General features: G+C 56.0%; 2 protein-coding genes across 3 annotated transcripts in view; one reads left to right on the top strand and one right to left on the bottom strand.

The window, feature by feature from the left end:
- Positions 1–467: 467 nt before the first annotated feature.
- BAP1 (BRCA1 associated protein 1) lies at positions 468–12,386 on the top strand. Of its 2 annotated transcripts, none has more exons than XM_030956998.1 (17): positions 468–562; positions 2,886–2,915; positions 3,013–3,067; positions 3,710–3,842; positions 4,215–4,334; positions 4,809–4,870; positions 4,939–5,081; positions 5,623–5,701; positions 6,341–6,464; positions 6,779–6,896; positions 7,265–7,452; positions 7,799–7,932; positions 8,529–9,001; positions 9,126–9,229; positions 9,990–10,082; positions 10,602–10,674; positions 10,943–12,386. In XM_030956998.1, the coding sequence occupies exons 1-17, from the start codon at positions 526–528 to the stop codon at positions 11,074–11,076; spliced, it is 2,100 nt and encodes a 699-aa protein (XP_030812858.1). In that variant the 5' UTR covers positions 468–525; the 3' UTR covers positions 11,077–12,386. The 2 variants fall into 2 exon arrangements, with proteins under 2 accessions (XP_030812858.1, XP_030812857.1); XM_030956997.1 differs by having other exon boundaries at positions 9,126–9,283.
- A 268-nt stretch (positions 12,387–12,654) lies between these two features.
- The window catches only part of DNAH1 (dynein axonemal heavy chain 1), a 67,630-nt gene continuing 61,076 nt past the window's right edge, over positions 12,655–19,208 (bottom strand). The window contains exons 65-78 of the mRNA XM_030956580.1: positions 18,916–19,067; positions 18,239–18,439; positions 17,687–17,827; positions 17,096–17,254; positions 16,538–16,669; positions 16,206–16,376; positions 15,611–15,790; positions 15,344–15,520; positions 14,994–15,164; positions 14,664–14,794; positions 14,173–14,317; positions 13,721–13,927; positions 13,132–13,366; positions 12,655–12,794 (exon numbers count right to left, since the gene is read on the bottom strand). Coding sequence (XP_030812440.1) covers positions 12,673–12,794; positions 13,132–13,366; positions 13,721–13,927; positions 14,173–14,317; positions 14,664–14,794; positions 14,994–15,164; positions 15,344–15,520; positions 15,611–15,790; positions 16,206–16,376; positions 16,538–16,669; positions 17,096–17,254; positions 17,687–17,827; positions 18,239–18,439; positions 18,916–19,067 — 2,324 coding nt within the window. The 3' untranslated portion in view covers positions 12,655–12,672. The remainder of the gene's footprint in view (positions 12,795–13,131; positions 13,367–13,720; positions 13,928–14,172; positions 14,318–14,663; positions 14,795–14,993; positions 15,165–15,343; positions 15,521–15,610; positions 15,791–16,205; positions 16,377–16,537; positions 16,670–17,095; positions 17,255–17,686; positions 17,828–18,238; positions 18,440–18,915; positions 19,068–19,208) is intronic.

Here is a 19,208-nt window from a genome sequence, read left to right as displayed (position 1 = left end):
TAACAACAGAAATAAAAACTCTATCTTTACAACAAAGTTGCTTTAACACCACACATATAAAATCCATTTTAATATTCGCGAAAAGCCAACATTACAGGATGGATCGGTAGCAATAAGAGCTCCGGGACCTCCTCTGGCTCCCAGCAGTTTCCAGACAAAGCCGGGCCATTCCCAGGCATTCCCGGGCCGTTCCTGGGCCATTCCCGGACCGTTCCCAAGCTTTCCTGGGCCGTTCCCGGGCAATTCCCGGGCCATTCCCGGGCAATTCCCGGGCCATTCCCAGGCATTCCCGGGCCATTCCCAGACCGTTCCCAGGCGTTCCCGGGCCGTTCCCAGCCATTCCCGGGCCGTTCCCGGGCCGTTCCCAGCCGTTCCCGGGCCTGCGCGCATCCGCACCTCTCGGCCCCAACATGGCCGCGTGTCGCGGCCGTGTGACGTCACGGCGCGCGATGACGCAGAGCGGCGAGCGCCGGCGGGGCCCGCAGTGGGGGCCGGACATGGCGGCGCGGCCCGGCCCGCGGGAAGATGAATAAGGGCTGGCTGGAGCTGGAGAGCGACCCCGGTGAGCCGGACCACGGCACCGCGCAGCGGGCGCGGCTGCGGGCGGGCCGAGGCACAGCTCGGGGCGGCGAAGGGGCTCTGAGGGAGACGCGGGCGGCGGGGCCTGGGTGGGGGGGACGTGGCGGACGGGCCAGGGAGGCTGCAGGGGCGGGCCGGGGGTGTGGGGGCACGGGTGGGGTGTAGCGGTGGGACTTGGGGTGCAGGAATGGAGTTTTGGGAGGGCTGGGGATGGGAGGTGAGCTGGTAAAGTTTGGGGGGCTGCGGGTGCGGGGTGTGCGGTGAAGTTTTGGGGGGCTGCGGGAGCAGCGGTGAGGCTGGGGTGGTGCGGGAGCACCGGTGGAGTTTGGGGTGGTGCGGGTGCACAAGTGGAGTTTGGGGAGTCAGATGTGGGGTGCAGGCCTGCAGGAGGGCAGGGCGGGGGATGAAGAGACCGGCAGGGAGAAACTGGCATCAGGACGGTCACGGGTGTCCCCGTCCCGCTGCCCTGGGGTGGATGCCGTGAGTGATGGAGTTGTTTCAGGGGTTGGGATTTCAGGGCCAGCGCTGGTGTTGTCTGAAATGTTGTTTTAACCCTCTGGGTCGCTGTAGTGTGGAATGGGGTCGTCCTATGCAAGGCTGGGATCTGCTCTCTGGGATGGGGTGGTGAGTTTTTGGGGCTGTGGGTGAGGAAATGTGACCTCTGGAATTGTCCTTGTCTCTTGCACTCAGCAAAGGATTCTGTCTGGTGTTGGTGTCCCAGTCACCCCCAGTTTTGCTGCTCTTTATTCTCTTTACTGGTGCTTGGAAAAGGCTGAAATCATTCCCCTCCTGGCCTTCATCATGGCAGAAAGTCCCAGGACATGGTTTGGATTCCCACAGCTGGGAGGGAAGGTTATTTGCTTGGGGGACAGTGTCTGGGCAGAGGCAGGTTTTTGGCTATGTGGCAGTTTGGATGCAGGGGTGGCAGCTGGGACAGATGTTAGGAGTGACCCATGTGCTGCTCTCAGCACATCCCAGTAGCTGAATTTCTCCCCACTGGTTCTGATTGGGGCTCGGGTGGAATCTGTGGGTGCTTCACTGGTCAGGAAGGGTCGCTGGATCCAGGTTTGGGTGGAGAGGAGAGCCCTGGGGACATGCAGGCTGCTGGCACAGTGTTATGTGAGCTTGTGGACGCCAGGATGTGTCCAGCCAAGCCATATAACGTGGTGTGGGTGTTCCAGGAGAGCTGTCAGCAGCAGGGCTGTGCCTCCTGTGGGTGCTGAGGTAAAATGAAACACTGAAATGTGCCAGAGAAAAAAGCAGGGTTGGAAGGGACCGGGAAGGTGAAGGGGTTTGGTGTAATGGCCTGGCCTCCCACTGGTTTGAAGCATGTTATTTCCACAGCATATTTCTTCTCACTGACCATTTTGTAAGAAATACAATGTTTTCTGCTAAATTAATGAAGACTTTTTGCTCCCAGGTGTTTCTTCCCTGTTTAAATCCATTCAGCTTTGGTGTGGAAGCCCCTTGGGCTCTTCTTAATTGAGCCACATACATCAGGGTCCTTAAATCCATTGCTTACAGGGATGTTTCTCTGGATTTAGTCCTTCTTATTGGTATTCCCTGGACTTCCTCCCAGGCTTTCAGCAGCCTTTCTAAGGGAGCTAAAAAAGCAGATTTGTTATTCCAGTCTCGAACTCGCTTCCTCCACATGCAGAGTGACTGCCTGAGAATTGGGCTGACTGCCCTTGCTCCAGCATCAGAGTGGCAGCTGCTGCTCAGATATCTGATAATCCTGGTTTTCTTGTGGTTGTCTCTGTGTCCCTGGTTATGTCCTCCTGAATTTTGTAACCGTTAGAGACAGGCTGTTGGATTTGGTTCCCCCAAAGGGACAGGGAGATGAAGATGAGCTTCTTTCAGCCCTTGGACTTCCCTGCAGCCCTGTTGCTGTGATCTGGATTCCCCTCACTGATTTTCTCTAACATGAACAGAAATGATTTTTTTTTTTTAAGTATCTTGTGATATCTTCAGTCATTTATTTCTCTGGTTACAAGTGTGCGTGTGTCATTGAGGTGCTCCCTGCTGCTCACTTTGCCAGTTGCAGTGGGCTCTGTCAGGAAAGAGTTGGTTCAGGTTCCCTTGAGGAAGAGGATGGTCAGTGGGGATGGAGGGGTGAAGGTTGTTGGAGCACTCTGGGCTCAGCAGCCTCACTGCTGGGACTGGGTGTGATCCTGGTGCCTCTCTGCTGTGGGTTCTCTGGCTGTGCCTTGGCCTGGGACCATGTGGGACTCTCAGGGGATGATGGCAGTGGATTTCCTCTCTGCTCTCTTCAGCCAGAAGTAACCTGTTGGTTTTGTTCCTTTCAGGTCTTTTCACACTCCTGGTTGAAGATTTTGGTAAGTCCTAGAAACCTTTCTGAGAAGTCAGTTTAGTGCCTGACATTAGCCTGTCCTTCCTGGTGGCCTTACACCAGCTCCTCTCCTTTGTCTGCAGGGGTCAAGGGAGTGCAGGTAGAGGAGATTTATGATCTGCAGAGCAAATGCCAAGGGTGAGTCAGAGGCCTGAGAGTGTGAGTTGTGCTGAGCAGAGTGGTCTGTGGGCCTGGGAACTCATGGCCAGGTGTCCAGAGGAGCTGTGTGAGCTTGTCTGGCACGGAGATCAGAGCTGCGAGTGATGGACCAGGAGGGCTTCCTCAGGTTTGGGGCAGCTGGGGGACATCCTCCAAGGGATTCAACTCCCTGTCACCATGGAGGGGTGGTGTGGTTGCAGTGTGGGCTTTCTCCCTGTCCTGGTGCTGTGAGAAGGCTTTGAGGCTGTTGCTTCTTAAAAGCCATTGCTGAATGCCTCTCAGAAATGAATCCAAGGTAAGTGTAAAAGGAGGGTCATTCAGTGGCCAGGCACTGTCCAGAGGGGATTTTCCCATTTCTTTGTCTTCAGCCTCTTAAGACTTCTCAATCCCCAGAGTTTTCAAGCTTGATTGGAGGCTGAGCCAGGAGCATCAGCTCAGGAGTGTCCTCAGTAGTGTTGGGCTGGGGGATTGTGGCAGGGATGGTCACTGCCAGAAAGATGGCATTGGTTGTTCTGCTTTTCCTCTCTCTTTGCTGTGCTGTGAACCAGAGGGTTTCTGGTGCTGGGCAGAGCAGCCCCAGTGGTGTGGCTGGTGCAGAGCTCTGCTGCTTTCTCTGTGCAGCCCCGTGTATGGGTTCATCTTCCTGTTCAAGTGGATTGAGGAGCGCCGCTCCCGCCGCAAGGTCTCCACGCTGGTGGATGAGACGTCGGTGATCGACGATGACATCGTCAATAACATGTTCTTTGCTCACCAGGTAGGCTCCAGGCAGGGGAAAGGTGTGTGTGGGGTGTCCCCTGTGACAGCTTGGGGAAGCAGTGTGCCACTGACAGGCTGCACTGATCTTGCTGCTCACGAGGGCAGCTCCTCTTCCCTGAGCTCCAGGTTGGAGGGAATCCAGTGAGGGCTGGGAGGCTGTGGCCTGCACTGTGAGCAGATGCTCGTGGGGCATGGTGAGGCTCACTAAGTGATACTGACTTCCCTCCTTCCTATGAGAGGTCAGGTCGCTGCTCTCACAAGTGCTGATGGTTCTTGCATCAGTGCTTTCAGTTCATTATTGTCAACACAGGGGTTGTTGAAAGGCTGCCTTGTTCCTGCTGGTGAAGTTGGTCTTTGTGTTACCCTCTAGCTGATCCCCAATTCCTGTGCCACCCATGCCCTGCTGAGCGTCCTCCTGAACTGCAACAATGTTGACCTGGGCCCCACGCTGAGCCGCATGAAGGATTTCACCAAAGGCTTTAGCCCTGAGGTAGGGGCAGGGTCGGGCAGGGCTGTGCAGGGGTGGCACAGGTGGCTCTGCCTCTTGCTCCCCTCGTGGGGTGATGCTCTTCATGAGCTGGCTCCTTCCTTGTCCTCTGTGGCTGCACACTGCAGCAGGACTGCCTCTTCTCTCTCATATTCCTGCCTCACCTTGCTCAGAGCCTTGGTCCCCTTTAGGCTGGGTGCAGTTCTGAGCCTTCTGTCATTTACTCCCTGTAATCAAAAGTCCTCCTCCCTTCAGACCTATTGTGAAGTCTGTTTTTCTCCAGCTGTAATTTATTCAGTAGGAATTGTGTGCTTTTTCCATCTTGGACTTTACCTGTAACTCAGAAGAGTAGAGGATGTGCCTGAGGGTTTCTGTCCTCCTCCTGTGGGTAGATGGAGGGAGGGAGTGGGAAGATGAAGCATTTTATTTGTTCCGTGTCGCTTCTCAGCTGTTGTCCTCTCTTGCTGTTGGCTGCAGAGCAAAGGCTATGCCATCGGCAACGCCCCGGAGCTGGCCAAGGCCCACAACAGCCATGCCAGGTGAGTGAGGTGCCTGCAGTGCCTCCTTCTGGAGGAGGCAGGCTCTCCATGGGCCCTGTCCCTCGCAGGCCAGAGCCACGGCACTTGCCGGAGAAGCAGAACGGGATCAGCGCCGTGCGGACCATGGAGGCTTTTCACTTTGTCAGCTACGTGCCCATCAAGGGACGGCTCTTTGAGCTCGACGGGCTGAAGGTCTATCCCATTGACCACGGTAAGAGGCACCTGTCCCTGCCTGCTGACACAGGGGAATAGCACCCTGGGGTGTCCAAGTGTATTGTTTTTTCTTGCCTCTTAGTGTTAACTGGTGTTGGTGGAGAATCACTCCAATGGCTCCCAGATTTGTCCTGAGTTTTGACAGCTAATTTTGGAGCCTGTGTGCTGGGGACTGTGCCTAGAAAGCAGTTATTTCTAAATGTACTGCTTTTGTTTTCCCATTTTCCTCCCAGTTGCTCATGGCCATAAGGTCCTTCAGCTCTGAAATAACTTCATATAGCAAGGAGAATTTATCTCCTCGCTCTCTCCTTGTGCCAAATAACCACTGTGTGTTGAGACAGCTGGTCCAAACAGATCCCACTGGGTGCCCAGTTACTCCCTTCTCTTACAACTTGACCCCTGAGTTCTGTCATTCAGGCAGTTATTTATCCCTGCCAGGTTTCTGTCTGTCAGTCCCTTTGGTAAGGTACCCATTTCCTGTACCTGGTTTACTTCAGCATGGCCTGCTTTGCTAAGTGCAGCTGTGTGTTGTTACACAGGGCCGTGGGCAGATGACGAGGAATGGACGGACAAAGCCAGGAGAGTGATCATGGAGCGCATTGGCCTGGCCACTGCAGGGTAATGTCCTGGCCCATGGGGCAAACACTGGCCCCTTGCCATATTCCCCTGGATTATTTGTCCTGGGGTTTCTGAGTGGCAGGTTGTGGAAGTGGAGGTTGTCTATGGAGAGGTGTAGGTGCTCTGCCCCTTGCCTTCTCTTGCCTGCAGAGCATGCATTCCCTGTGTGATGCAGAGTCCCTGCAAATGCTGCACAGCCTTAGGAGTGGCCTGGTTAGGTCCATGTTAGCTCAAGTCCATAGGAGAAGGAGTGGTGCTTCTGGTCTTGAGCTGGGCCTCTTGGATGCTTGGGCATGAGGGTGACAGTACTGGCATAGGTTACCCAAAGATGGAATCTCCATCTCTGGAGCTATTCAGAAGCTGTCTGGATGTTGTCCTGTGACCAGCTCTGGGTGATCCTGCTGGAGCAGGGACTGGAGCAGATGACTATCATAGGTCTCTTCCCACCTCAGCTAACCTGTGACTCTGAGTGTGTTTTGTGTGGCAGCTGAAAAAACGTTGTACGGCTTATCAGCCACTGTGAGGTTGACCTGGTCTGGGGAGAAGCCGTGGGTGTGTTGGTGTTCAGTGCCTGGGCAGGAGGTGGGGATGGGGCTGTCACCATGATCCTGTGGCTGAGGGCTGCTGCCCTTCCTGCAGGGAGCCGTACCACGACATCCGCTTCAACCTGATGGCCGTGGTGCCTGACCGGAGGATGAAGTACGAGTCCAAGCTGCACATCCTGAAGATGAACCGCCAGACTGTGCTGGAGGCCTTGCAGCAGGTAGGACAGCCCAGCCTGAGGGGGGGCAAGGCTGCTGGGGCGAATAGGCTTTTTCAGAGCATCTACCTATGCCGCCAGGGCCCTGGTTTTAGGGGTTTGGTTTGGCCTTGGGAAAAATCTTGTGGGAAGAGGACATAGCCAGCCTCACTGCTTGGCCATTGCTGCTCACCTGGGAGGTGGTTCACCTGTGTCTTTTGTGTGCCTGGGCACTTGGTGTTTGCTCACTCCCATGAGCTCTGCAGTGCTTGAGTGGAAAGGATGTCATTTGGGTCATGCTGATCCAGCATGCGGTTTCTCTGTCATTTGCTTTAAAGCTTATCCGAGTAACTCAGCCTGAGCTGATCCAGACCCAGAAGTCTCAGGAGTCTCAGCCTGGTGAAGAGGCAAAGCCAGCCAGCAGCAAGACCGTGACTCCAGAGAGCACTCATCCAGGTAGGGGCTTGTACCAGCAGTGTTGCCAGCCTGGCCTGCCATGGAGTGAGCACAGGATGGTGACAACAGTTGGCTGACCTGGGGCTTGGGGCAGTTTTATTGTCAGCTTCACTTTCTTTTCTGTGAGCCCTGCTCCATGTGCACTGTGCTGGGGTATGGTGATGCCTGTGTGTCTGGGAGTGTGTTGGAGGGTGCGAATCTTGAAAGTGGGAGGGCTGGAGTTTGGGGACACCAGTGACAGATGGAGGTGGTTGTGGTGGTCTCTGAGAGTGCAAGAGCTCTTCTCTCACCTGGGTGAGTAAGGGGTGGTAAAGGAGTAAAAGGTGACAGTGCTGGTGATGAAAGGCTGTGCTGTGCTTGTGTGACAGATGGCACTGATGAAGCCACCAGCCAGGGCCACCCCACGGCCACGCAGAGCCCACCCAGCAAATCCAAACCGGTGCCAAAGACAGCAGCGAGTGGCATCAATGGGGCCCCTCCAGCAAACCCCAACCCCATTGTGCAGAGACTGCCAGCCTTCCTGGATAACCACAACTATGCCAAGTCCCCCATGCAGGTAGGCTGGAGTGCCAGGCTAGCAGCACAGCTGGTTCAAGCTGCGCTCTTTGCCTGTACTCCCTCCCCTCTGTGGGACCACAGCTGTCAGCTGGCCTGAGCCTGGCCCTGCCTTGCAGCCAGCCTGGCCCAGCACTAACGCAGGCTGGGAGGGGAGAGGGTAAATAAAGACTGACCTGACAAAGGAGGTTTACCTTAATGTGGGTAAACTGAACAAAAATGGGGAAGGGTTCCTGTTTCCTCTCAAAAGAGCCAAGTCCTGGTGTTGGGCTGGACCAGGGATGAGTCCACTGGGCTCTTCCTCCTTGCCCTGCTGCCAGCAGGCCTTCAGCAGTGGTATGTTGCAGGAGGAGGAAGACCTTGCAGCAGGAGTGGGTCGCAACCGGGTCCCAGTCCGACAGCACCAGCAGTACTCGGATGATGAGGATGACTATGATGATGATGATGAGGAGGAAGTTCGTAACACCAACTCAGCCATCAGGTGACAGCTTGAGTGGGGGGCTGGGAGCTGACATTTGCAGACCCGTCAATGAGGACTTCCCTAACTTCTTTCCTTAGATCTTGATAGTTCTGTTCTTCTCTTCACTTGACATTTTACTTTCCACTCACTGGGTTTTGTAAAGTCCTTCTGTAGCTCTTTACAGCCAACTCTGAATTTCAGCTGCCCTGAGAGTAACTGTGTATTGGCAGCAGGCTTTGGGGCTTTAAGGAACCTTGGTTCCACAGTGCTGATTGCCAGTTCAGCTCCTGGTGACAGTGTTGGTGGGCTTGGACTGCTGCTGAGGCCAGGAAGTTTGGGTCACAGCAAGGGAGCTTTGGGGGGCTTTGGAAGAAGAGCAGGAGGTACACAGGACCCTGTGCACCCAGCAGTGTAGGGATCCCTGGGGCTGAGTGTCTCAGTGGTGCTGAGGTGCTCCAAGAGAAGCTGGTGGCACTGGGGGTGATCTGGAAGTGTTTCAGGCCTTGTTTCATCCCAGCAGGCAGCCTGGACTGCTGCGCACAGAGCTGGCAGTGTCCATGGTGGGTCTCCACCTCTTTCCACCAGCTACACATCTTCCCTGCTGTGTTTCTGGGCAGGTACAAGAGGAAAGGGCAAGTGAAGCAAGAGCACGTGGCAGGGGCCGCAGATGGCCAGCTCTCCGTCCTGCAGCCCAACACCATCAACGTCCTGGCTGAGAAGCTGAAGGAATCTCAGAAGGACCTTTCCATTCCCCTGTCCATCAAGACGAGTGGTGGGGGCGCCGCCGTGGCCGTGGTCACGCACTCCCAGCCGTCCCCCACGCCCAGCAACGAGAGCACGGACACGGCCTCCGAGATCGGCAGCGCCTTCAACTCCCCGCTGCGCTCCCCCATCCGCTCGGCCAACCCCACGCGCCCCTCCAGCCCCGTCACCTCACACATCTCCAAGGTGCTGTTTGGCGAGGAGGACGGGCTGCTGCGCCTCGACTGCCTGCGCTACAACCGTGCTGTCAGGGACCTGGGGCCCATCGTCAGCTCCGGCCTGCTGCACCTCACCGAGGACGGCGTCTTCTGCCCACTGGCTGCTGCAGGTCAGTGCCTGCTGTAGGGGGTGGTGTCTTGCCTGGGGTGACAGGACAGTGTCCTTTGACTTCAGGGGTGGATACCAGTTCTTTGTGGTGGTTCCTAATGCCTCCTTCCTTCCCCTGTGTGTAGATGGGAAAAACTCCCCCTCTTCCATCAAGCCCGGTGAAGAGGCCCCGGTTGCGATCAAACTGGAGGAGAAGGAGGGCAGTGAGGCCAGTGACAGCAAAGAGAAGGTGGGACTTGGCAGGACCAGTGATCACCCTGGGGGGGAAAAGTATTCTCCCAAGGTGAGTTTTGTGCTGCGACAGCCCTGGGAACGTGGAGCTCACCCGGAGGCGCAGCAGCGCTGGCAGTGACTGAACTGCATGTGCACGGTGTCCCCTCGCGTGTCGTCGCAGCCATGCCTCAAGGCACAGGGCAGTGCAGGTTTTGTGCCTTGCGTCATCTCGGGGACCTTTGCCTTGGTAGTGGGCACAGACCCTGTCTCTGCAGCTGAGATGTTCAGCTTGCTGTGCTCTCTTCTGGGCCACGAGCTGGTGAGACCCTGCACCCCAAGTCCCAGCCTGCTGGTAACTCACAGCCTGTCTGTGCCCTCCAGCTAGGGGCACCGCCAGGGTCAGGCAGCACAAGGGCACCAAGGGCTGCCTGGAGGACAGCTGGGTAGGAACTGCTCTTCCAAAGGGAAGTCTTCAGATTTTGTTTTTGAGGGGAAGCAGGCCCTGGGGGTGGAGGGTGAGGGGGTGGATTCTGGGTTACAGGCAGCCCTTCCCCTGTCCCAAAACCTTGGGGCTGGGGCAGAACCCACCTCCCCTGGGGTTAGCCATAGTGAATTCTTTTCAATGAACTGATCTCCTTGTTTTCCCCTGGCGAATGTTTTTCCTTTGATGAATCATCCCTCTCCTAACACAGAGATGAGCACCTGCCAGCTCACCCTGCTGGCTCCTGGGCTGTGGCTGGGTCTGTGCTCATGTTTGGTCTGCTTGATCCTGGTAGGAGCTGCTGGCGCTGCTCAAGTGTGTGGAAGCAGAGATTGCAAACTACGAGGCCTGCCTGAAGGAGGAGGTAGAGAAGAGGAAGAAATTCAAGGTGTGCTGCTGGCCTGTTTGCACTGCTGATTTAGCTGCCCAAAGGCTTTTGTCTGGGGTGGTTTTACGTAAAAATAGAGGGAGAGTGGTTCAGCTGAGAATGGCGATGAGGAGCATTCACAGTCTCTACCCTGTTACCAAACAGCCCAGTGGGGCAGAGCTGTTACCAGGGCTACAGTCCTGGGCCAGCACTGGCAGCCTGGGGGAGGGTGATACAGTGCTGGGATGAACATCAGCTCTGACAGGAGGCAGAGGAGAGTCAGCAGAGATACCTCCCCTGCCCACCTTCACCTCTTCCCAGCTGCTCTTTGTGGAACATGCTGGCACCTGAACTGGGATGGAGACAGTCCCAGTTGTGCACTGGCCCAAGAGAGGCTGGGAGGTGGGTCCCTTCCTACTTCAATCTCCCTAGTCTGTGGGCTGGGCCAGGCATGCCAGTTCTTTGTCCCCTGTTAACCTTGAACTCTCCTTTCTCCCTGCCTCCTGCTTGTGGATTATTTGTGGATTTGTCTCTTTGTAGATTGATGACCAGAGGAGAACCCACAACTATGATGAGTTCATCTGTACCTTCATATCCATGCTGGCCCAGGAAGGTGAGCTGTGCTCATGGGGCAGAGGGTTTGGGGCACGGAGCGTGATGGAGCAGCAGCTGGGAGCCCGGGCTGCTCACCTTGCCTGGCTCCCTGTTCAGGCCAGGCCTGGGGCACAGGCTCCATCTGGGGAGCCACAGATCTCTGCTTTCTCCTTCCACTTTATACTCCCAAGAGGTGCCCAGTGATGGCTTTTGTGTGAGAGAGGCAGGGCTGCCCTGTGGCATGGGCAATGCCAGCCCTCCAGGCCCTGTGTGTGCTCTCCCTGCAGGCATGCTGGCCAGCCTGGTGGAGCAGAACATCTCGGTGCGCCGGCGGCAGGGAGTCAGCATCGGCCGCCTGCACAAGCAGAGGAAGCCGGACCGCCGGAAACGCTCCCGCCCCTACAAGGCCAAGCGCCAGTAGCCAAGGCTGGCAAACAGCAGTTGGGCTTTGTGGCTTTGGGCACTGGCACTGGCATCTATGTTACCTTTTGCCCAAGGAAGAGGGACCACAGTGACAAGCCCTCTGCCCAGGTGGAGCCTGGGGACAAAGGGAAATTGGGTTTTTCTCTGCGCCTAAGCTGTGAAAAGCAAGAACCTGTCTGGAGTACGCCCTGGAGCAGAAGGGAGTCTGGAGTGCTCAGCTGCCTGACCATGCCATGGCAGCAGCCAGACGTTGTCACCTCTGTCTCAGCACCCTCGCTGAGGACTGTGACCGAGGGAAAGAGCCTACCCAGCTGGGGATGGGTCTGGCCTTGTGGGAACGCTGGCAATGCCCATGTGAGGCTGTGCTGGCCGCAGCTGGCTGTGGCTTGTGTCCTCCTGTGTCCGGGCCTTCAGCTCTGTGCTTCCCTGGGATGTTCATGTTTTCATGATGTTCATGTTTTCTATCCTTCTCCCTCCTTTCCCCAAACTGATTTTTGGTCCTAACCCAGACTCTGGCCATTATTAGCAAGGTGGCTCCAGGACAGAGCCGCTTCTGCACCCCCCACACTGCACTGCCCAGTGCCCGGTGCTGGCTGAGCTCCTGGGGATGGTGACACCTTCCCCATGTAGCCTGGCTCCCCAGAGGGCCATGGCAGCTCTGTTGCTGGATGAGGGTGGGTAGACTCATCTGTGGAGCTGGGCCTTGTCCCCAGCCCTCTGTGGCGGTGCTGGGGGTGGCCTGTGCCTCTTGCTGCCCTGGCTGCTCTCCTTGGCACCAGCTCTGTGGCCCTGGCAATGCCTATGGGTCACACAGCATTGCAGCAAGCCCCAGAGAAACCCCGTGAATTGTGAACAGACCAGGTGCAGATGGTGGCCTTGGAGGTGCTGGGCATGGCACAAGGGTGGACTCTGGTTGTGGCCTGGTAAACCCTCTTGGCAGGGGAAGATGTGGCTGGTTGCTGCAATGGTGGAGGTGGGATGGGGGCAGCAGCAGAGGGACCCCCCCACATCTCTTCCCCCTGGCTGGGTGCTAACCAGAGCTTGCTGGTACAGCCTGGCTGCCTCCTACCAGCCCCCAGGAGCCTGGCAGATATCAGAGGTGAGCACTGCTCCCCAGCACTGTCCTGAGGTGCAGCTGCCACAGGAGAGGACTGAGTTTTTTCAATATGTGTGCAGATCTTGACTATGAAACAGTTCTTTTGGTATTTGTTGAAGGAAAGAAAATCCTTCTGTCTCTTGCTGTGTCTAATATCAAGTGCTGTAAATAATGGATCTGTCTGAAGGAATAAAGCTATCCTGTAATGGCCAGCCATGGAAGAGGTGTGTCAGGGAAGGGGGTGGGGGGCAGGGGGGCTGGGAGCACCACGTGCCAGCTCCAGGCCCTGTTATCCCTGCTGGCAGCTCTTCTCTGGTGTAGAGATTTGAAGTAATTGTGGGGAGTGCAACAATAGCAGGCTCCATTTATTGACACAACTCAACAGGGGAAGGGCAGGACTCACCTCAGCAGAAGGAGGGCAGGAGGAGAAGAGGGCAGCAGCCCACCTCAGGCCCTCAGCTGCAGTGGGTTCCTGGGCTGGCTCACTGCATTTTCTGGCTAAAAGTCCAGGGCACAGATCAAGGCCGTGCCCCGTTTGATCCAGTGCTTCTCTGGCTTGTCCGTAGGGATCTCCACAGCAATCACGTAGTTGGTGGAGTGGCCCGTTGTTGACAACGTGCCTGTAATGGGGGAAGCAAGGGTGAGAGGGTGGTGCTGCTGCACACTGACCCCATCCAGGAGCCCTTGTCCCCACCCTAAGCCCGGTGACTGGCTGAGCAGGGCTGGGGGAATTCAGGCTTGTGGCCTTGAGCACAGCCTGGCCATGGGCACTGCTGCAGAGCCAGCATGTCCGGCTGCTCCATCTCAACCACAGCAGGAGAAACCTTTTCTCCCTGGCTGGCCACTGCCAGCACTGCCTTCTCTATGCCCACGTGTGGCAGGAGGAGCTCCCTACTGCCCCTCCTAGCTGCTCCTGCAGCTCCCCTGCTTCTGCACGTCTGCCTTTGGGGCACCTACCTGCGCGAGTGAGAGTCTTATAGATGGGGCACAGGTAGGAGCCGGATTCTGGAGGCTTGCGGTTGGCGACAGGCAGCAGCCAGATGACAGCCATGTCCGTGTACAGCTCCTTGGGGCGGGACTCCGCCAGCTTACCCGCGGCCGCGTCCCAGCGGGCGCCCTCCAGGAACAAGCCGTGGATGTAGCAGCCAAATTTGGGCTGCTGCGTCAGCTCCTTCACCGACTCCTTCATGACCTGCCACGGGGAGGGGCCGCCAGGCCCTGGCTCAAGGCGTGTCCCTGGCAGCTCAGCCCCAACAAGCCTCTTAAGCAGCTCTTAGTTAAGCCAGCGCTGCTAAAAGAGAGCGTGCCACAGCTCTCAGAGGGGCAGCCTGGGACAGGGGCGTGTGAGCGGGTCTGGAAGCCTCTGCCAGCCTTGGGGAGGTGTCTGACAATGTGGGTGGGTGGGTGTATCCAAGCACAAAGAGGATGATGGAGCCATAGGCAGCTGGGTAGCCTGGTGGCTTCACCTCTTGGGCAGGTCAGGGCCCTTGTGGCTTTCTAGCAGGAGATTCCAAATAAATTCAGACTCTCCACCTGATTTACTGACCTGGAAGCTAAATGAGATGGTGTCGATGGAGATGACAGACTTCCTGGCAAAGTTCTGCAGTGTCCCAGTGAGGAAGGCTTGGGGGAAGAAGAATCCACTGATCCAGAACACAGAGGGGATCCCATGGCTGATCCAGTTCTGCAGGAATTCAATCCGCTGCACCAAGTCGTTCACCCATGATGCCAATGGCTTCAGGGACGGATAGGCCTGTGGGGCACCACAGAGGGAGGTGCTGAATGCAGTCAAGGACAGCCTAGACCTTGTGCCTCTGAGAGCTGCACAGAGCCCAGGGGCTGGGAACAACTGGGAGCTGCACTAGGCAGGAGACACCTCCGCGCCAGGGGAGCAAGAGCCAGCTCCATGGGAGACAGCCCAGTCCAGCAGCAGCTGATAATCCATTCCTCTGGTTTGGGTGAGCTCTGGCAGGCAGCTGGGCTGGCTGGGGCACATACCTTGGCATTCCATATTTCAGGAACGGTGTTGTTGTACAAACTGCTGGCCATCAGCTCCAGCCGAGAAGACATCACAACCAGGCCCTTAAGAGCTTTCAGCAAATCCTTCAGACTTAAGGCAACCTCCTCCAGGAGCTTGTTGTACCTACAGAGAAAGGGCAGAGGGAGCAGAGTGACTCTGTGCAGTGGTTTATCACCCACTGCCTGCCCAGAGGGGGTGTGGATCTTTATACACAAGTGAACTTCCTCCATGTAACTCCCAGCCCCAGTCCTCTTCAACAGGGTCTCACAGTTGCTCCCCCAGCCCTAAACTGCTGACTGTTACAGATGGAGACAGAATCAGCCAAAGGTCCTGGCTGGGACAACACAGTTGTTAGTGTGACTGCCAACCCCACTGTTGTGCTCAGTACTGAGGTTCCCCAAAGGTGGGTGGCAGCAGGGGCCTGCACATCTCTGCTGTTCCCTAGGATGTGATCCCACAGGAGTTTTACCTGATCACCTCCTGCACCAGCACTGTGTTCATGGATTCTTCATAGAGCAGTGGGTATTTCTCAATCACTTCCTGCACATTCATGGTGTCAGGCAGCTTTGCCAGGATGTCCTTGGAGACCTCCTCCACAATCTGGAAGGAAAACAGCAAGTGGCAGCATCCTTCTAATCCAGCCCCATGGCTGCTGAGAAGGGGGAGAGCTAATGCTGGCACAGCAGTGCCATCGCTGGCACCCAGCAGGCAGGGCGGCACCTGCTCAGAGCTGGTGCTTGTGCTCACTGCCCACACTGGGCACTGGCTGCCAGAGCACTGTCAGGACTGGGGCACCCACCTCTTCCCTGCTGCGGCCTCCCAGTGAGATGGTCTTGGGCTGCAGCTGTGAAAGGGCCCCCAGCAGTGCAAAGGTCTCGTTCTGAGCGAAGGTGATGTCAGCATTGTCATGTAAACCAAAGAGCTCCGGGCTGTCATTGAGAGGCAGGCCCTTGACATATTGGAGGTAGCCCTGGAGAGGAATCCACAAAGACTCTGAGACCAACACCAGCTGAAAATACCTAGGTTCTTACAAACTTATATTCCCCCAGGGACCTGAAAATGCAGTGGGTTTCAGAGAGGAGAGATCCCCTTTGCACTGTGACAATCCCCCTGGATCTATGAGCTGCAATTTGTGACTTGAGTACTTACATTGAGGTCAGAAGAGGTACTGATCTGCTTGTAGACACCTGATTCTGAATAGGCAAAGTCAGGACTTAAAACCTCAGGTTTGTAGAAATCTTCCAAAATGCTCATGATGCAGCGCCGGTCCCAGTCGTCGGTCACGCGGCCACCGTAGTTGATCTCCCCAGCTGTGTATTTCAGAACCTGCAAGAGACCCCACCATGGTCCTGATCCATGGTTCTGATCCATGTCTGCATCTTGAACCTGTTCCCTTGCAGGAGGGGCAGCTCTCACCTTGTAGGGAATTTCTGCATATTCATTCAAGAACATTTGCAGCTGACTGATGCAGATGCGGAGGTCTCCGTCTGTGAACTCATAGGGGATATTGAACCCCAGAGGCCCAAACTTTCTCCTCTCCAGCATGTTCCCATGGAAGAAGCAAAGTGACAGCAACAAGGATTTAAACTCTGTGACCTGTGGGAAACAGGGAGAGTTGCTCAGCTTGGGAGGAGACATCCTTGGAGGGAGTTGGGTCCTGCTGGGACCTGGCAGAGCAAATGTGCCAGTTCAGGAGTGCCAGCTGGAGCTTGGAGAGGGGGAAACCTCTGTCACTGGTGCTGTGCTGGGGAAGGCCATGGCTCACTCCTTGCTTAAAGAGAGCTGCAAGTCCTTATGCCAGGCCTCCAAAATACTGTTGCTTCTGTTTCTCAAAATAAACTACTAAGTGGCTCTTCACAGATGTGAGTTTATGAGAAACACCTCCTTTAGCACATGGATTCTCTAATGGGGAGGAGGATCTGTGCCTGGAGAGGAGCTTTCCAGGTGGAAAGGATACATTGGAGCAGGCAGAGAATGGGGACAGCAAGCCAAAGCACAATCTGTGTCTTACCTTGGAGCAAGAATTCAAGAAGTCATCACTAAAACTAATGTAGGACTTGAGCAGGTTGGCCTTGACCCCCCGGGGGGGCTCGATGGTCATCTTGGAGCCATTCTGGAGAATGGACACAGGGAAGTGGGTGCTTGGTAGACTGGTGAGCCACAGGCGAAAGTCTGGATGCACCTGGAGGTCCAGAAGGCAGCAAGTGCTCAGAGGGTGCAGGCACAGCCCCTGCAGCTGCTCGTGCACTGACCCTCTGGTTCTATAAGGAGCCTATGGATGGGTTTGAACTAGAGCTGGGCTCCTCCCGGCTCCAGCCTCCTGCCTGCTATAAAACATCTCACCTTGCTGGGGTCAATGGCCTCGATGAGTCTCTCCAGTGAAGGCATCCAGCTGGGGGCCAGGTGGCAGTTCTGGAAGAAGACCCAGTTGCCCTGCTCCATGGCACTGTGCAACATGGCTTCAGCACGGGGGCCCTGCAGAGGCACAAAGGGAGAGCTCAGAGACCCTTCCCATGGCATGCTGTGCTCTGCTGAGCAGGACAGGGAGGCAGCTCCCTGGAGCTGGCTGGAAGGACCTCTGTCCAGAGCTATGGCCTGGCTTTGCCCCCATGGCTCAGCTGGATCTTTGCTGTTTAATGGCACAGCAACATTTTTTTACAGCTTTTACAAGTCTATGAGGGAATAGAAGGACTGCAGATGGATTTGGGAAGTTAGAAGGCACTGTAGTGCAAGCTGCTTCAGCGTCCACCCCAAGGGGGTGGAAGCAGAAGGTTGGTGAGTAAGGGCCCTGGGGCATGAGGGTATTTTCATAGTGCTGCAAGTGTTTGACCTACGTGGAGCTTGGTGAGGTTGATACGAGTGCCAGGACACTGCTGTTCCAGGTATACACTGACAGCCTACCTGTCCTTGGCCCAGAGAAATGGCAGAGAGCTTTTGTGTGAACTTCATTTCTTCAGCAAACTTGTAGAGGTCGGCAGCGGGGTCAGTGCCTGGGGACAGCACGAACACCAGGGGGGTGGTGGCAGTGGACTCCTTAAACACGACTGAGAGGTCAGTGGTCTGCAATTGAAAGTTGGTTAGAGTGGAGAGGCTGTAGTGGAACACACCTCAGCACCTCCTCAACCTTCCTGGCCTCCAGCTCTCCTCCAAGGCTCCAGTGTCCTCTTGGGTGCCAAGGCCAGGAACATGATCAGTGAGAACCACCTACAGCTCTCCTCTGGCTGCATTAGGGTCAGGCCATGCACTACTTTCCCATCTGTCATTCAAACTCCTCCCTTGTACACCTGCAGTATCTGCCCCCTCCTAGTGTGGTTTAACTGGTGGGCATCAGAAAGGCTATCCCTCATCTGAGACACAGGTATTTCCCCAGCTGTGGGAGGAACACTGTGGCTGTAGAGGGCCACCTCACTGCAATTGGTGGCCCATTTATCACAAGCCTGAGGCCTCCTGCTCCCTTCCTGTCCCCACTAGCACCTGCTCCTGGCTGGTTACCTGTGGCTCGATGAAGCGCTGGTCCAGGTTCCGCACCACGAAGTCCTGCATGGCGTTGGTGACCTTGTCTCCACGCAGACACCGCAGCACCAGCAGCTTCTGGAAGGCATCAAGCTCATCTTCCCACTTCCCAGGCAAAGGCTCTCTGCAAAGCAATTAGGTGCATTTTGGGGGGATGTGCCAGATCCCACACTCCATGAGAAGTATCCAAGTTGTCTGCAGCAGCCATTGGGGCTTCATAAGGGACAAGGACCTTCCAGTCCCTTGGCTGAGGTTGTTGTTTTCTGTTGTTATTGTCTGTAGCTCTGAAAGCATCAGCAGGTAAGCCAGAACTGCTTCCACTGGGGAAGCAGCAAATACTGCTGGATAAGGCACTGGGATAAGGCTCTGCCTTGGGCAGTGGTCACCCCTGAGGAGGCAAGGCAGTGCCTCATCCTTTCCCTTGCATGGCACTGCACTGGGAGCAGAGGTGGCACTGTGGCTGTATCAGCTCCTCTTGCTCTCCCAGGGATGTCATGTGCAGTAGACCTAAGCTGACAAAGCAGGGGACACTTGCCTGTGAGGGCTCTGGCTGTCAAAAATGGTCCTGAACCCTTCAAGGCTGCCTGCAAAATCATTGTCAAAGCCAGAGAAATTCTTCAAGCTGCTCAAGGCCAGGATGTCTCCCCATGCTCTCTCGTTCAGCCAGGATGGAGCTGGGTTTTCCTTCATTTCCTTTATGGCCCCTCCTGACAGCAGGTACCGCCACTCATCCTGGGAACAGGGTAGCATTTGGTCATGGATAATAGCCTACCCACCTGAGCCCACAGCACAGGGTGCCATATCCAATTAAAATCCTGTAGTATCCTTCTGGCTCCTCTCCTGCCAGGTGTGTGTGTCAAGGAGTAGCTGAGCTGGAGGGTCTGGTGAGATCAACACAGTGACTGCTCAGCTGCCACTCCCTGCTAACCCCTGCCTGCTCCCTCTGAACTCATTAACCTTTGCAGCAGTCAGGCAGCAAACTGGCAAAAGCTGCAGGGGATTCAGGCAGCTCTGCATGTAACACAGAGAACAGTTGGAAAGCTGAATAAAGACAGAGGCCCCATGTTTGTCCAGCAGGCTGCCAAGCCTGTCGCTAACCCCAGGGAACAAGGCTCCTTTCCCACCCAGCACACAGTTCTAGGGGCTGAACAGACTGTGCCTGAGCTGCCCTGATGGGATCCCCTCAAGGACTGAGGTGACTTGCTCACCATATCGATCTTGCCCTCATTCATCAGGATGCGGGCGCTGACCAGGAAGGCAAACATGAGCTTGTGCTTCTCGAAGAGGCTGCGGCACACGTTGCAGTACAGACTGAAGGTGATGTAGTTGTTGATGTTCTTCACCCGCTCCGTCAGCTCGTCTGGAAAAAAGGCAACGACCAGACAAGGATGGCAGGTGCCATGGGGGATGTGGAGGGTGCCCTCCATGTCACCTCTGGGCTCCTGGTCACGGAGGCACACACACACCCTGCACGGGAAGGACAGATGCTGCTCTCACACAC

Source organism: Camarhynchus parvulus, chromosome 12 (genome assembly GCF_901933205.1).
Source record: "Camarhynchus parvulus chromosome 12, STF_HiC, whole genome shotgun sequence".
NCBI classification, from domain to species: domain Eukaryota; kingdom Metazoa; phylum Chordata; class Aves; order Passeriformes; family Thraupidae; genus Camarhynchus; species Camarhynchus parvulus.
The sequence above is the reverse complement of the archived record's forward strand: the minus strand, read 5'-3'. Positions and strand labels throughout refer to the sequence as shown.

Bases quoted from the DNA above. Each gene is read 5' to 3' on its own strand.
- BAP1 (XM_030956997.1), top strand. From the start codon at position 526: ATGAATAAGGGCTGGCTGGAGCTGGAGAGCGACCCCG. The intron at 5,702-6,340 runs GTAATGTCCTGG...CCCTTCCTGCAG, and splicing joins ATTGGCCTGGCCACTGCAGG to GGAGCCGTACCACGACATCC. The intron at 6,465-6,778 runs GTAGGACAGCCC...TTTGCTTTAAAG, and splicing joins TGCTGGAGGCCTTGCAGCAG to CTTATCCGAGTAACTCAGCC.